This window comes from Canis lupus, chromosome 21 (genome assembly GCF_003254725.2).
Source record: "Canis lupus dingo isolate Sandy chromosome 21, ASM325472v2, whole genome shotgun sequence".
NCBI lineage: Eukaryota > Metazoa > Chordata > Mammalia > Carnivora > Canidae > Canis > Canis lupus.
This window is the reverse complement of record NC_064263.1, coordinates 38,558,244-38,571,038: the sequence shown is the minus strand read 5'-3', so window position 1 is coordinate 38,571,038 and position 12,795 is coordinate 38,558,244. Positions and strand designations below refer to the sequence as shown.

General features: G+C 49.8%; 1 protein-coding gene across 3 annotated transcripts in view; it reads right to left on the bottom strand.

Annotated features, from left to right (window-relative positions):
* INSC (INSC spindle orientation adaptor protein) overlaps positions 1-12,795 on the bottom strand; it is an 87,926-nt gene that overhangs the window by 15,069 nt on the left and 60,062 nt on the right. For all 3 annotated transcript variants that reach the window (XR_007404678.1, XR_007404679.1, XM_035704157.2), the window contains exons 7-8: positions 10,655-10,826; positions 6,037-6,215 (exon numbers count right to left, since the gene is read on the bottom strand). Coding sequence is in view for 1 of the 3 variants with exons in the window: in XM_035704157.2 (XP_035560050.1) it covers positions 6,037-6,215; positions 10,655-10,826 (351 nt within the window). In the remaining 2 variants the exon portion in view is untranslated. The remainder of the gene's footprint in view (positions 1-6,036; positions 6,216-10,654; positions 10,827-12,795) is intronic.

Sequence of the window (12,795 nt, the reverse complement as noted above, 5' to 3'; positions counted from 1 at the left end):
AGATCCTGTTAATGAAAATTACTTCCTCTTTGCAGAGCCTGTACCCCATGCGGTTTTCTGAGGTTCAGATGAAGTATTCAATTAAGCACAATTTGAATAAATGCCAATTACGCCCTGCTTGGAGTCCCCCTTCTGAAAGCTCCATGTGTGCGCCGTGAAGTAGCGGGAAAGGGGCATCAATACTTCTCCTTGATGTCAGGCCCAGGGATGGGATCTTAGGGACAACTGGTTTACCTTGTTGGGGACATGAAACAATGCTGTCAGGGGACAGAGTGCAAGAGCCAGGCAGACAGTTGCCCCCAGCCCAGGATCATTCATTCCTGTCTGATGACTTTTCAATGAAGTCCTATTCCTCCTGAGTGAAAGGGCACTAGTCGCCCCGCAGTTATTTGGGGAGTATAGGGGGGTATCAGCCTCGAGGGAGGCCCTCGGTGAGAGGCAGTGCAGTATGGTGGCTCAGCACATGGGTGCAGCCTACTTCAAATACTGGCTCTAAAAAAAATAAAAATAAAATAAAAAAATATATATATATATATCGGCTCTATCATTTCTTTTCCACAGGATCTTGGCCGTGTTATTGAATTACAAACTACCACAGGCTTAGTGGCTTAAAACGACACAATTTTACCTTGCAGTTCTGGAGGTCAGAGAATCCACGTCCTTGCCCTTTCTGGTTTCTCGAGGCTGCTCCCATTACTCAGCTCTCAGCCCTTCACTCTGACCTCTGCTTCTTCACTCATGGCTCACTTTCTGACTCTGACCTTCCTACCTCATCCTCTAAGAATCCCTGTAGTAACATTAGACCCACATCAATAATCCAAGGTAATATTCCTATATCAAGACCCTTATCGTATCCACAAAATCCTTTTTGGCCATGTAAGGTAAAATCCAGGTTTGGGGGAATAGGATGTGGACCTCTTTGGAGGGTCATTATTTGGCCTACAACAGCAGATAAATAGATAATTCATAAGACGGTCACGAGCATTCAATGAGTTAATGTTTTGTCAAGTACCCAGAACATTTGGTGAATAAAATGAGTATAACTTCCTTCTGGCAAGCAGAGCCTGAAAGTATCCAGAGCTTGAAAGATTATGTCAAGGAGTCCTAACCAATGCAATGCCCGCCGTTGCCAAATGCACTGTTAATGGGAGATCATTCCTGAAGGGAGTCAAGATCCCAGAGCAGAAGGAGCCCTTCCCAGCAGAGAACCAAAAAAACTCTGGCTCATTACCTCTGTGGCATTTTTTTTTTTTAGATTTTATTTATTCATTCATAAGAGACATGGAGAGAGAGGCCGAGACACAGGCAGAGGGAGATCCCTGGGTGGCGCAGCGGTTTGGCGCCTGCCTTTGGCCCAGGGCCTGATCCTGGAGACCCGGGATCGAATCCCACGTCGGGCTCCCGGTGCATGGAGCCTGCTTCTCCCTCTGCCTGTGTCTCTGCCTCTCTCTCTCTCTCTCTGTGACTATTATAAATAAATAAAAATTAAAAAAAAAAAAAAAAAGAAGCAGGCTCCCCACAGGGAGCCCGATGCAGAACTCGATCCCAGGACCCCAGGATCACGCCCTGAGTCAAAGGCAGACGCTCAACCGCTGAGCCACCCATGTGCCCCACCTCTGTGGCATTTTAAAATCATTTATCCTTTGGCCTCCCAAAGACTGACTGCCTTAGAAAAATTGAGGCGAATAGCAAACTGGCCAGAATAGCAGGGGACCTCCCTCATCACTGATTCAAGAAAAAAAATGCCCCCATGTGGTAAGAAGAAAGTTGGCAAAGCCTTTTGATGTCAGCACACACACACCCGGAGAGAAAAAGGTTTGTTCCGGCGCTGGCCCAGGGCAGGTGCCCCTGGAACACTTGTCACTTGTCTGCAACGGATCCCAAGGCAGGAACCGGGCTTGTCTCACATCCTCAGCAACGTTTGCCTGTGATCACACTCTGACTCTCTCTCTCTCTCTCTCTCTCTCTCTCTCTGTCCCTTTCATTTTCTACATCATACACTAACACTTTCTATATTGTGGACTAGGAAGACCATCCCTTATAAAAAAAAAAATCAAGTGAGGATTATTCTGCACAGAAGCAGGTGTATGACAGAAAATCTAAGACGCATTTAATGAAAAGTTATGATTGCTTCTATGCTGTGCAGTAATTAGGACAGAAAGGCCAACATTTCATATGACTGCAATTAGAATTACTCTTTAATTGCTAGATGGAGTATTTAGATGTCTACCATCTCCAGGTTAACTCCCTGAAAGCTAGCGCAACGGTGTCGACAGCCAGGGAGAGCAGCCCGCAAAATCTCTTTCAGCCTCTAGGGGGAGCACAGTGCCCTTCTCTCTCTCTCTCTCTCTCTCTCTCTTCTCTGTCTCTCTCTGTCTCTGTCTCTCTCCCTCCTACCATCTTCCCTCCACTTCACTTTTTTTTTCCTTCCAAAAAACCAAAAGAGTCAAGACAAGGAATGGGTCTGAAGCAGGAGGGGCAGGAGGGGCCTCAGGGAGGAAGGATGTGGTCTCTCTGAACAACACTTTCTTCCCCAAGGCCAGGGAGGCGAGGCAGTGCCCGGGAAGGTGCAGCCTCTGCTGCTCTCTGCTGAGCCCCTCACTCCATCTGCTAGGAGTGGTCAGGGGTCTGGAAGCGGGGGGCTGGGGGCCGGCCAGGCAGGGACAACAGGAGCGCGCCTGCCTAGGCCTGGGACAAGCACACCGCCCCACGCTCGGCCACTCGGATCGTCTGGGCCCAGCCTGCCTCCTCACTACCAGAGAAGCCAGACAGGAGGAGGACTGGGGTTTGGGCTCAGGAGAGAGAGCCACACAGGCCGCACCAGCGCCTGGGATGTAGGTCCCAGACTGTGGGGGAACTAGGCCAGAGGACTGTCCCCGGGGATTGCATCGAGGTTGGGGTGTGCGCCTCCCAGAACCAGGGACCACGTGCTCTGCGCTTCGGAAACTAACCCTTGGCTCTGTAGGAGGAGCTTCTGGAGCAGGTCAGGACTGGGTGTTGCGATCCTGGCTTTACAGGCTTTATCAACACCTCCCACCCCCCACCCCCAACACACACACACAACGTGCATACACCCCCACACCCAGCCTGGAACGACACATGCATTGCCTCACTCCGTACTACACTCCCCACCACCACATCCCCTCCACGTCTGGCCCCACCTTCCTGCCCCAAAGCTGACAGTCCCTGTCACTGACCCATCCCAGTCCCTGGTTCTACCACAGACCGCAGCCCCATTCATTACTGAGTATCCACCTTGCTTCTAACTACTTTATGAGCAATCTGTCATCCCATCATCATCGTCGTCCCGACGACCCTAGGACAGAGGGAATAGATGGTCCCCATTACACGACCGAGGAGACGTGTGGCTCCAAGTTAAGCGATTTGTCTAAGGTCACACAGCTAGAAAACGGCAGAGCCAGGATTTGAAGTCGGGTCTGTCTGAACCCAAAGCCTGTGCTGTTTCTCCTCCGTCATGGGCATCACATAGGTATATAAAAGGGTTTGGGGGCAGCCGGGGTGGCCCAGCAGTTTAGCACCACCTTCGGCCCAGGACCTGATCCTGGAGACCCAGGATCGAGTCCCACGTCGGGTTCCCTGCATGGAGCCTGCCTCTCCCTCTGCCTGTGTCTCTGCCTCCCTCTCTCTCTGTGTCTCTCACGAATAAATAAATGAAATCTTTAAAAAAAATAAAGAAATAAAAAAATAAAAGGGTTTTGTAAGGGATTAGAGGATTAGAGGGCTTGGCAACGTGAGTCAAAATTATACTCCCTACTAACTGGCATTTCTGATAATGGACTCCTGATGGTGATATTCACGGTGAGTTTTCAGAAATGCCACAAAACCTGAACATTCTAAAATACCAAGCAGGCAATGTGTTTTGTTTTGTTTTGTTTTGTTTTGTTCCATGGGAAGCATATAGCAGTACCTTCACCTCTAAGAAAGCAATTATTTCTGAAGGCGAAAAGAAGTCACGCTCGGTGAAAGCTTCTGTTGTGGCCTGGACAAGATCCCCGGGTCCCGGTCACCCTAGGGTGTCACCCTGGGAGGGTGCTGGGAGGCTGTAAGGTGGGGGAGCACAGACCCCCGGCGGCCCTCACCCCTGTCCACACCCCAGAGGTGCTGTGCAGACAAGGTAGGCGCAGGCAATGAGGGTTTTTGTTAGACAAAGTAAGGGAACTGGGCTTGCTGGGGTGACAGGGGTGCTCATCGAGATGTCCATGCGGAGGTGGACAAAATAGAGCTCCAAGACCCAGCGGCTCTGCACAGCCCTGGCGTCACTGGCAGATGCATTACCGGAAGCCTCGCGGCATTTAATTCCCTAAGTGTTTCAGGGGGCGGTGAGCACTTCAGAGCCTAATTCATCTTCGTTGTCTTCATTACAGAGAGCTCTGTGATCACTTTAATCCTCCCCCTGCCACAGGAAAGAGCCATTTGTTTCCTTAATGGGTGCGCTTTCACTAGCTAAGTGGTTGCTCTGAGTCACGGCAGTAGGTGGGCAGAAGGTGAAGCTGTCCTGAGGATGTGGGGGGCTGGAGGGGGGAGGATTGGTCGTGCCTGGCCCAGACTTGGGGGGGTAGGGAAGACCTAGGAGCCCGGAGAGGGAAGGAGGGAGGGGGGGGATGATGGGGTCGGGATTGGGGGATGTGAGGAGAGGGGCAGGAAAACTCTGAGCTCCAGATTCAGAAGGAGCAGCCACCTGCATAGAGTTTGACCCCATTCTCCCTGGGCCCTGACCCCCCCACCCCTCCGTCTGAGGAATCCACAAGGTTTCAGAAGGGGGCCAGTCACTCCTCATGATAAAGGAGGGTCTCTGCACACAGAGCTACAGGATGCCTGGGCTGGAAGAGACAAGCCCGTATCACCGACCTGGAGGTTCCCCACCCAGGGCCATGGGCCACACATTCAATGCCACACGTCTGCATTCATTCAGTTAGTTAGTTATTTCAACTTAGTGAAGTATGTTGTATTGAACCCCATTTGCAGGGGAGAAAAGTGAGGCTCAGAGTGAATTGCCCCGAGGTACATGATTCGAATAGCAGAGGAGCTTCTTCCCCCCACCCTACCCCAGAGGAATCAACCACATGAAATAACTAGAAACGAATAAATATCACTAGGAATAATATCACTAGGAAAGTCAACACCGCACTGTGAGGTGTGGCCTCCAGGAAAAGGAGGTGATGCCAGGTGACTGGAGCCATCAGGGAAGGCTTTCCAGAAGTTTCTGGGGTAGGAATCAAACGGGAAGCTGTGGCAGCTTCAACTAGGTGTTGAGGCTGGGAGAAACAGAGACTGGAGCTAAGAGGTAGGCAGGGATGACTTGGGTGGGAAGCTGGGGGATCATCTAATGGGGGGGATCATCAGCTGGGGCACCCGATGGAATTCACAGACGCCTAAAACCCACCGGATTGACCACCCCCACCCCTTGGTAGGGAAATGGGAGGCTGAGTATATAGCAGCAGTGGGACAGGATAGATTTCTGTAACCTCAGAGCTCAAGGCTCTGAAAAGCCCCTCATTCAATGTTTTTTGAACACGTTTAACAATAAAATCCCTTTATATGTGGAGCTGTATGTGGAGCTCAAATATACAAAAACATTGAGAGTGATAGAGGGGTTGAGGTCCTGAATGAAGGCTCTGCTCTGCAGAGGCAGAGAAGGGAAGAACCTCTCTGCAGGGAGGGAACAAGCCAGACAGGCCGCAATGAGACTGGGATGCAGAATTCCAGAGGCGGACCAGGGACACCTGGGGTGTCTGCCTTCTGGCCAGACCTTCTGCACTGATGTGGACAGAGATTGAGGAAGGCCCTAGAATGCCTGGCATGGAGGAGTGGGGCAGAGAGTGGGCTCATGAAGATGCTCCAAGGCCAACGACGTATGTTGAGAACATTTTCCTTTACCTAGAATGTGACTCACAGGATGGACTGCGTGCTGGCATTCCATGTGGTCTCCCTCTCCTCCAGAACCTTCGCCCTGGCCTCCTGACCTCTGTCTTTATGGCTACAGGCTCTGTGTCTGCTCCCCTCTGAGCCGCTCACCTGATCCCGGGTGTAAGGCGTATCCACTCTCTGCTTGTCACTGCAAGCTTCCAGGAGGACCCGGATGGCATTCAGCTGTAGAAGCATCTCGCAGGCCATCGTGTCAAAGAAGGTGATGTTGGCCAGGGCCGCAGAAGCCAGCAGGAAGACCTCCCCAGACGAGGCCTCTTGGCACAGTTCTGGATGGTGAAGAGGAGGAAATCAGCCTCCCTGCCAGTGCTCTCCTATCAGTTATCTCACTTGACTCCCGCAATTGCCCTGGGAGAAAGTCTGGGCAGCTGTTATGATGCCCATTTCACAGATGAGGAAAGCAGTTGCCAGAGACGGAAATTTATCTGTCTACATAAGTAGCAGAGCTGGGATTTGAATCCTGGTGTAGAATTTCTATTTCCTCCTGTATCCGTTTAGTCCTTTACCGAGAGAACACTACGTGTCAGGCACTGCTGGTGTCTTGGCATGGCGCGGTGAACACACAGATCAGGGCTGTGCCCCTGTTAAGTTTATGTCCTAGCAGTAGGTGAGAGAAAATGAGCTTTTTAAAAATTAATAAGATTATTGTTGCACATTCCAATGTGAGGGAGAAAACAAACAAGTGCTAAGACAGGGAATAACTCAAGGCCTGGCGGGGTGCATACGGAAGATCTCCCTAGGAATGTGACAGCTGAAACTTTAAGGAGAAAATGGGGCAGTCATGAGAATACTTGGGGATCAATATGTTCCAGACCAAAGGAACAGCAGCATGTGCAAAGGCCCTGAAGCACAGAAGAGCTCCTGGTCCGTCTGTATCTCCAGCAATGTACATTAGACTGCTCCTGAATTTGCCTTAAGAAATTTGCCTTTCTTAAGAAAGAAGCTGAAGTTAAAACCTATGACTCTACCTTTCCAGCAGCCATCAGCAGAGCTTCAGGACCTCCTCTGGTCCCAGGATAAGGGTCATATGACTGCGGAAAAGTCCTACACCAAGCCCTTGGATGGTAGGCTCTTTCTTTCTGATCCTAGTGGCCATAACCCAGACCTAACCAGAGTCCCCCACTTACCATCTCTAAATGATGAATCTGATGGGCCTTTACAGAGGAGAGAACTTCCCCCAAACCCTGTAATCCTCCACCATTTAGCCCATGTTCCCATGAGCTCCACTTGACCCAGAATGGACTCCTGCCTCGGCAGGAGGTGTGCTGGCCACCCATTCTAGTGGGCCGAACTTCTGACCCTCAGCACCAACTTGAGCATCATTCAAGGTGCTTCCTGGGTCCAGGTCCTCTCCTAGTGACAACATCTCTATGAAAACACAGAGAGAGGAAACCACACTTCAGGAAAACACCTGCAGGAAGAGTTGGGCCATGTGCAATCCTGATCCCTAATCCTGGCTCCCAGACAAACAATCTGTACTTCCAGCTTCTAACATTGAAGCTGGCATGTCTTGGGCCTTTGAGTGAATGCAGTTACTGGCCCTACCTAAACGGGGATGGAAAATAATATTAGTTGGGCCACCTGCTGTGTGCCTTGCTCTGCGTCATTAAATTCTGAGCACCCTTAAAGTAGAAGATGATCGCCTCCATTTGCAGACGTAGAAGCCAAGGCTTAGGGAAGCTAGTGGTAGCAGAAACACTCCCATATACTCTGCGTGAGGCACTGCTATACATATTTGACCCCCTGAAGCTATTCCATCCTTACTACAGCCCAACTTTCTACCACAATTTCATAGCTGTAGAACTGAAGATTCAAATATTAAGAAATTTTCCCAAAATTGAGGCATCGAGGAGTATGCAGACTCAACCCCAGGCCTACCTAATCCTGGTCCCCATTCTTTCTGTGTCCCTGGCTGCCTCTTGTCCCTAAGCCTCTTTGACTTTTCCCAGTGGCACTCCTACAGATTTCGGTGTCAGGCCTACCAGGGAGGCAGGGGCTGTCCCTGGGGAGCACTGTGCCCCTCAGCCCAGGTGGGACCAACTAAGCAACTCAGCATCTTGATCTAAGCTGCCAGGGCAGGGCAGCAGATTCCCCCAGGAACTAAGAATTCTCTCTCTGATGGTTCTATTCCAATGGCTGCCCCCTCCTCTAATCTTTGGGAACCCCTGGGGACAAGCCAACCTCTTCCAGGCCACCTCCCTATACCCAAAGTTTGGAGTGAAACCACAGGAGTCACTGGCCCACTTTGCCAGTAAAGATTTCTTCTAGATCCAAACACCCACACTAATTCTCATGCAGTCACGGTTGCCGCCAACGCAGCAATTATTAACACAACCACCTAAGTGCCTTTTAATTTGGGTGCACATTTATTTAAACTACAGTCTGAGTCACCTGGGATGCGTTAGGAAGATTAAATTGAGGATTCCAGTGACTCATTTATAAATGTTTCCAGGGAATAGCAAGAAATTGGAGGGCTATTTCCCACCAAAGAACAGAGCCCTGGCGTCCAGCCCAGAAAATATATCCCATCTGCTGACTCTCAGAGCAGACTCTACAATGTATCTTCATAAGGAGAAAATAAATAGAGAGGCTCCTCTTCTTCAGGGAGAAATCCAACCCCGGGCAAAGAAGTAGAGATGGAGATACGGTAATAGGGAAAAACAGTGTTTCGATTATATAGATTTCGGTATGTTGATTTGTTTCAAATTTTTGCTATCACTTATGCATTGGGAGATTTTCTACAAAACTTCGGATTTTTGTCTTATCTTTAAAAATTGGCCTTTCTGGGCAACCCAGGTGGCTCAGCAGTTTAGCACCTGCCTTCAGCCCAGGGTGTGATCCTGGAGACCTGGGATCGAGTCCCACGTCAGGCTCCCTGTGTGGATCCTGCTTCTCCCTCTGCCTGTGTCTCTGCCTCTCTCTCTCTCTCTCTCTGTCTCTCATGAATAAATAAAAAATAAAAATCTTTTAAAAATAAAAATAAAAATTGGCCTTTCAAAAAATTTAAAAAATAAAAATTGGCTTTTCTTACACGGCTATGATCAACGGGAGATTAATAGTGACCAACCTCCCTTTTGTCAGGGCTTTTCAGTTTCCTACAGGGTTCAAATTTTCTTCTTTTCTTCTCCCATCTGGCCCTCTTCAATCATTTATGTATCCTGCCTGGCACTAGTGGAGGACTGACCATGAGCTTCCTGGCATAAGTGAATCCTTACTCGGTTATGTTGCCTTGAGAAGGTTCCTCAACCTCTCCTGGCCTACGTTTCTTTTCCTATTGAGTAAGCACTGAACTTTCTGGTCTTTTGAGTTCCCTCCAGCCAAGATCTTCAACAGTTGGCTTCTGTGTTTTGTCAACTTTGAAGAAACGTGGATGTTGGCGAATTGATGTATCTCAGCCTGGCTTGTGGGTGCCACTGCCCCAATGACCAGAATCAGCCATAAAACCAATTTAACTGATGACTCCTATGTTCAAGGTCCTTGCAGAGCATACAATTCTAGAGCTAGAAGGACTCAAAAGAAATGGCTCCAACCTCATGTTTTCTGTATTAGGAAAACTGTGAAGTAGCCCCACACAGGATTGCTGGTCAACAGCTCTTTGTTAAATGGATGAATGAAAAGACAAAAGCTCACACTCGAATGTTCTGACTCCTAGTCTAGTTTCTGTGCTGCCCCTACATTTGTGCTATGCCAAATCTTCCCAGCCTTGGTTTGAGAATTCCAAGAGTGAATGCTAAATTTTCTGATGAGAACAACTTTCATTCCGTTTCAATCAGACATGGATATGGAGACTGTGGCAGAGGTAAGGATAGAAGTAGAAACACATATCCTTGCCAGGACTTATAGAAGAAAGGATGTGGTTGGCAAAACAAGTCTCCTGAGGGTTTTATCCAGACAAGTACCAGCTTTGGCAGTTGCAAAAGAAAGCTGGAGGGAGAGAATATTCTAGATTGCAGACTATGATTCTCCAGTCGGGAGTACATAAGTCTGAATAGGAAAACTTAGAAGAGGGCAGCCCGGATGAGTGGTTTAGCGCCGCCTTCAGCCCAGGGCGTGATCCTGGAGACCCAGGATTGAGTCCCATGTCAGGCTCCCTGCATGGAGCCTGCTTCTCCCTGTCTGTGCCTCTGCCTCTCTCTCTCTCTCTCTGTCTCTCATGAATAAATAAACAAAATCTTAAAAAAAAAAAAAAAAGGAGAACCTAGAAGAGTCACAGCTTTCAAGGCCCCACGATGTAGGTGCAGTGGGGGCTTGCAGGTGGCAGGCTGGTGTGGACCAGTGCTTGCTGAGAAGCTGTTTGCCCCATCATTCTGTGCATTCATTGGCTGCAATAGTCTGAGACTTCAGAGACAGAGCCTACCAGAGTCTCTCTGGCCAAGGATCTAAACCTCAAAATTCAAGGTCCTCTACTTCCCCATGGGCTTGTCCCGGTCTCTATTCAGAAAGGCCAGTTAGTCCCAATGTGATCCTCAACTCAAAGAACTCAGCTGCATGCATTTCAATCAGAGACTTGGCAACAAAGTTCTTTAAAGCCTGACTCTAATACTTTAACTGTGGGATTTCAGCTAGCGTGACATCAGTGTGGGAGCTACATGGGGTGCAGTGTGTGTGGGTGTGTGGAGGGGGGAGGAAGGCCTCCTTGGCCCTTCTTGAAGACAACTGTGACAAGTCCCACTCACGCAGCAGTCCCCTCCCGCCCAGGGTGACTCACTGATGAGAGCTGTCACGATTTCTTCCATGCTTTCCAGAAAGCTGCCGAGGTGCTGAGTAAAGGGCAGGTGTGGGGAGGTGACCTGGGCAACCACAGCCGCAGCTTCAGCCCGTGTGGCCTCTGGGTGGCTGTCATCGGTCAGGATGTCGGCCAAGCATAGAACACCGTCCACCTGCAGGGGAGAGAGGGCATGGCCCTGTATGTCCTGGGAGAGCACCACTGCTCATGACAGTAAGGAGACAGACACAAGCCCCCTATAGGGTCCAGCCTAGATTCCCAAAACAGCCCAGGACACTGTGTGGAGCCAGGGACAACCCTGGTGGCAAGACCCCAAAAATGACCCCAAACCTGGCATCAGAAGACGTGTCCTTTGGCTCCAGCAGAGACCAGGGACCTTTCCTGGGCTTCTTAGAGTGCAAGCATCAAGCCAAGTGCCCAGGGCTAGCCCCTGACCATCCACTACAGCAAAACACAGTGTAAAGAACAGTCACTTAGAATCCCCACATCCCCGAGCTCCAACCCTGGCCCCCTCTTACTTGAACCGTATGACTTGGCCTCCATCACTTAGCCTGTCCAAGACTGTATCCTCATCCACCAACAGGGTGTTGGGGGTTAAGGTGATGAAGCAGGTGATGCGGATCCAGGAAGACAAATGTTGGCTCCCTCCTCCCTTCCTCAGGTTAGCGCTAGGCTGAGCTCAACATCCTTCCCTCCCCATCCCGTCTTCCACCACCCTCCCCACTAGAAAGAGGGCTGCTTCCCTAAAAGCTTGCTCTCTCTGCCTAACCAGAGAGGAATGAACCTGGGCGTGGTGGGATGGGAATGCCAGAAAAAGACTTCAGTTTCCCAGTTCTGCCCCAATCAGACTTACTCATGGCACAATAATAGCTTCTACTTATCAAGTGCTCACTATGTGCCAGCCAAACTTTCAAATGCCGTACATATACCATTAACTCCTTGTAATGATCCTCTGAGGCCAGTATTATCGGTATCCCCATTTTACAGATGAAGAAACTGAGACACAGAAGGATTCATTGACTTGCCACAAATCACAAATTTAAAAAAGTAGTTGGTTTGGAATTTGAACCCAAATTGTGTAGCTTCAAAGCCCATGGTTTCTATCAGGACATTATACTGCCTCCTGAGAAGTGACACCTGAACCTCAACCTCCACCTCCATCAGGGGTCACTAGATGAGGCTTTCTGGAGAATGGCAGGGGAGGGATGGTGGGTAGTAACTTATCAGTTAGCTCAGCTGGGTCCCTGCGGCTCCTTAGATGCCCCAGGCCACCAGCCTGCCTGAGGACCCTGTCACCAAGCACCAAGAAGTCCTTCCCCTGTTGGGGTGGGGGGCAGGGACGAGACCAGGGAAGAACCAGGGAGAGGTGAAGTGAGGAGACACCTGTGCCTCTGCTCCCCACACCTGCCCACACCGGCTCCTGTCCCTACACCCTTACTTCCTGCCACTCAGCTCAAGCAGCTCTCCAGAGGTCAGTGTTTCTCTTGACTAATCACCACCACTGACTTCTGGGCCTCCCTTAAATGGCTCTTGGGAGCTGTAAGGTCCATTAGCTGTAAAAGCCTTTGGCAATCTCAGACTCAAAAGGAGACGAATATGGGAACAGGAGCTGGAGGAGCTGTCCGCAATAAAACTCACCTGGATGTGCCTAATTAAAAAAGAGCAAACAGCAGCCAGGCAGCTGCGGGCAGGACTGGATTCATGCCAGATGTCTGACTAACAGGCCTTCAGAGAAGAGCCTCGCTTGGGCCCAGGTAAGGAAAGGGGGCTGCTCTGGGCCTGGAAACAGGAAGCAGCCCTATTGCCAGCCTGCCAACATAAGAAACCTCTTAGACCTGTCGGATTTTTATCCCTTTCCCCCTTCCAGCATTATCCAAGGCTATAGCTAAGGGTCACAAGTATCTGGTCTCCTCAATCTGACCTTGGATGCAAATGGAATTGTATTCTCAAACCCGGTTTGAGAGAAGAGAGGAAGAAGATAATATCATAAAGCTCCCTGTATGCAGTTTTTGATCTCAAAGCTCTGCCTTTCCCTGTTGGATGGGCCACTACCCTGAATTTTGTGCTATTATTCCCTGTTTCTTTAGAGATTTATTGCATGTGTATAGCTTTTCAAGGTTTTG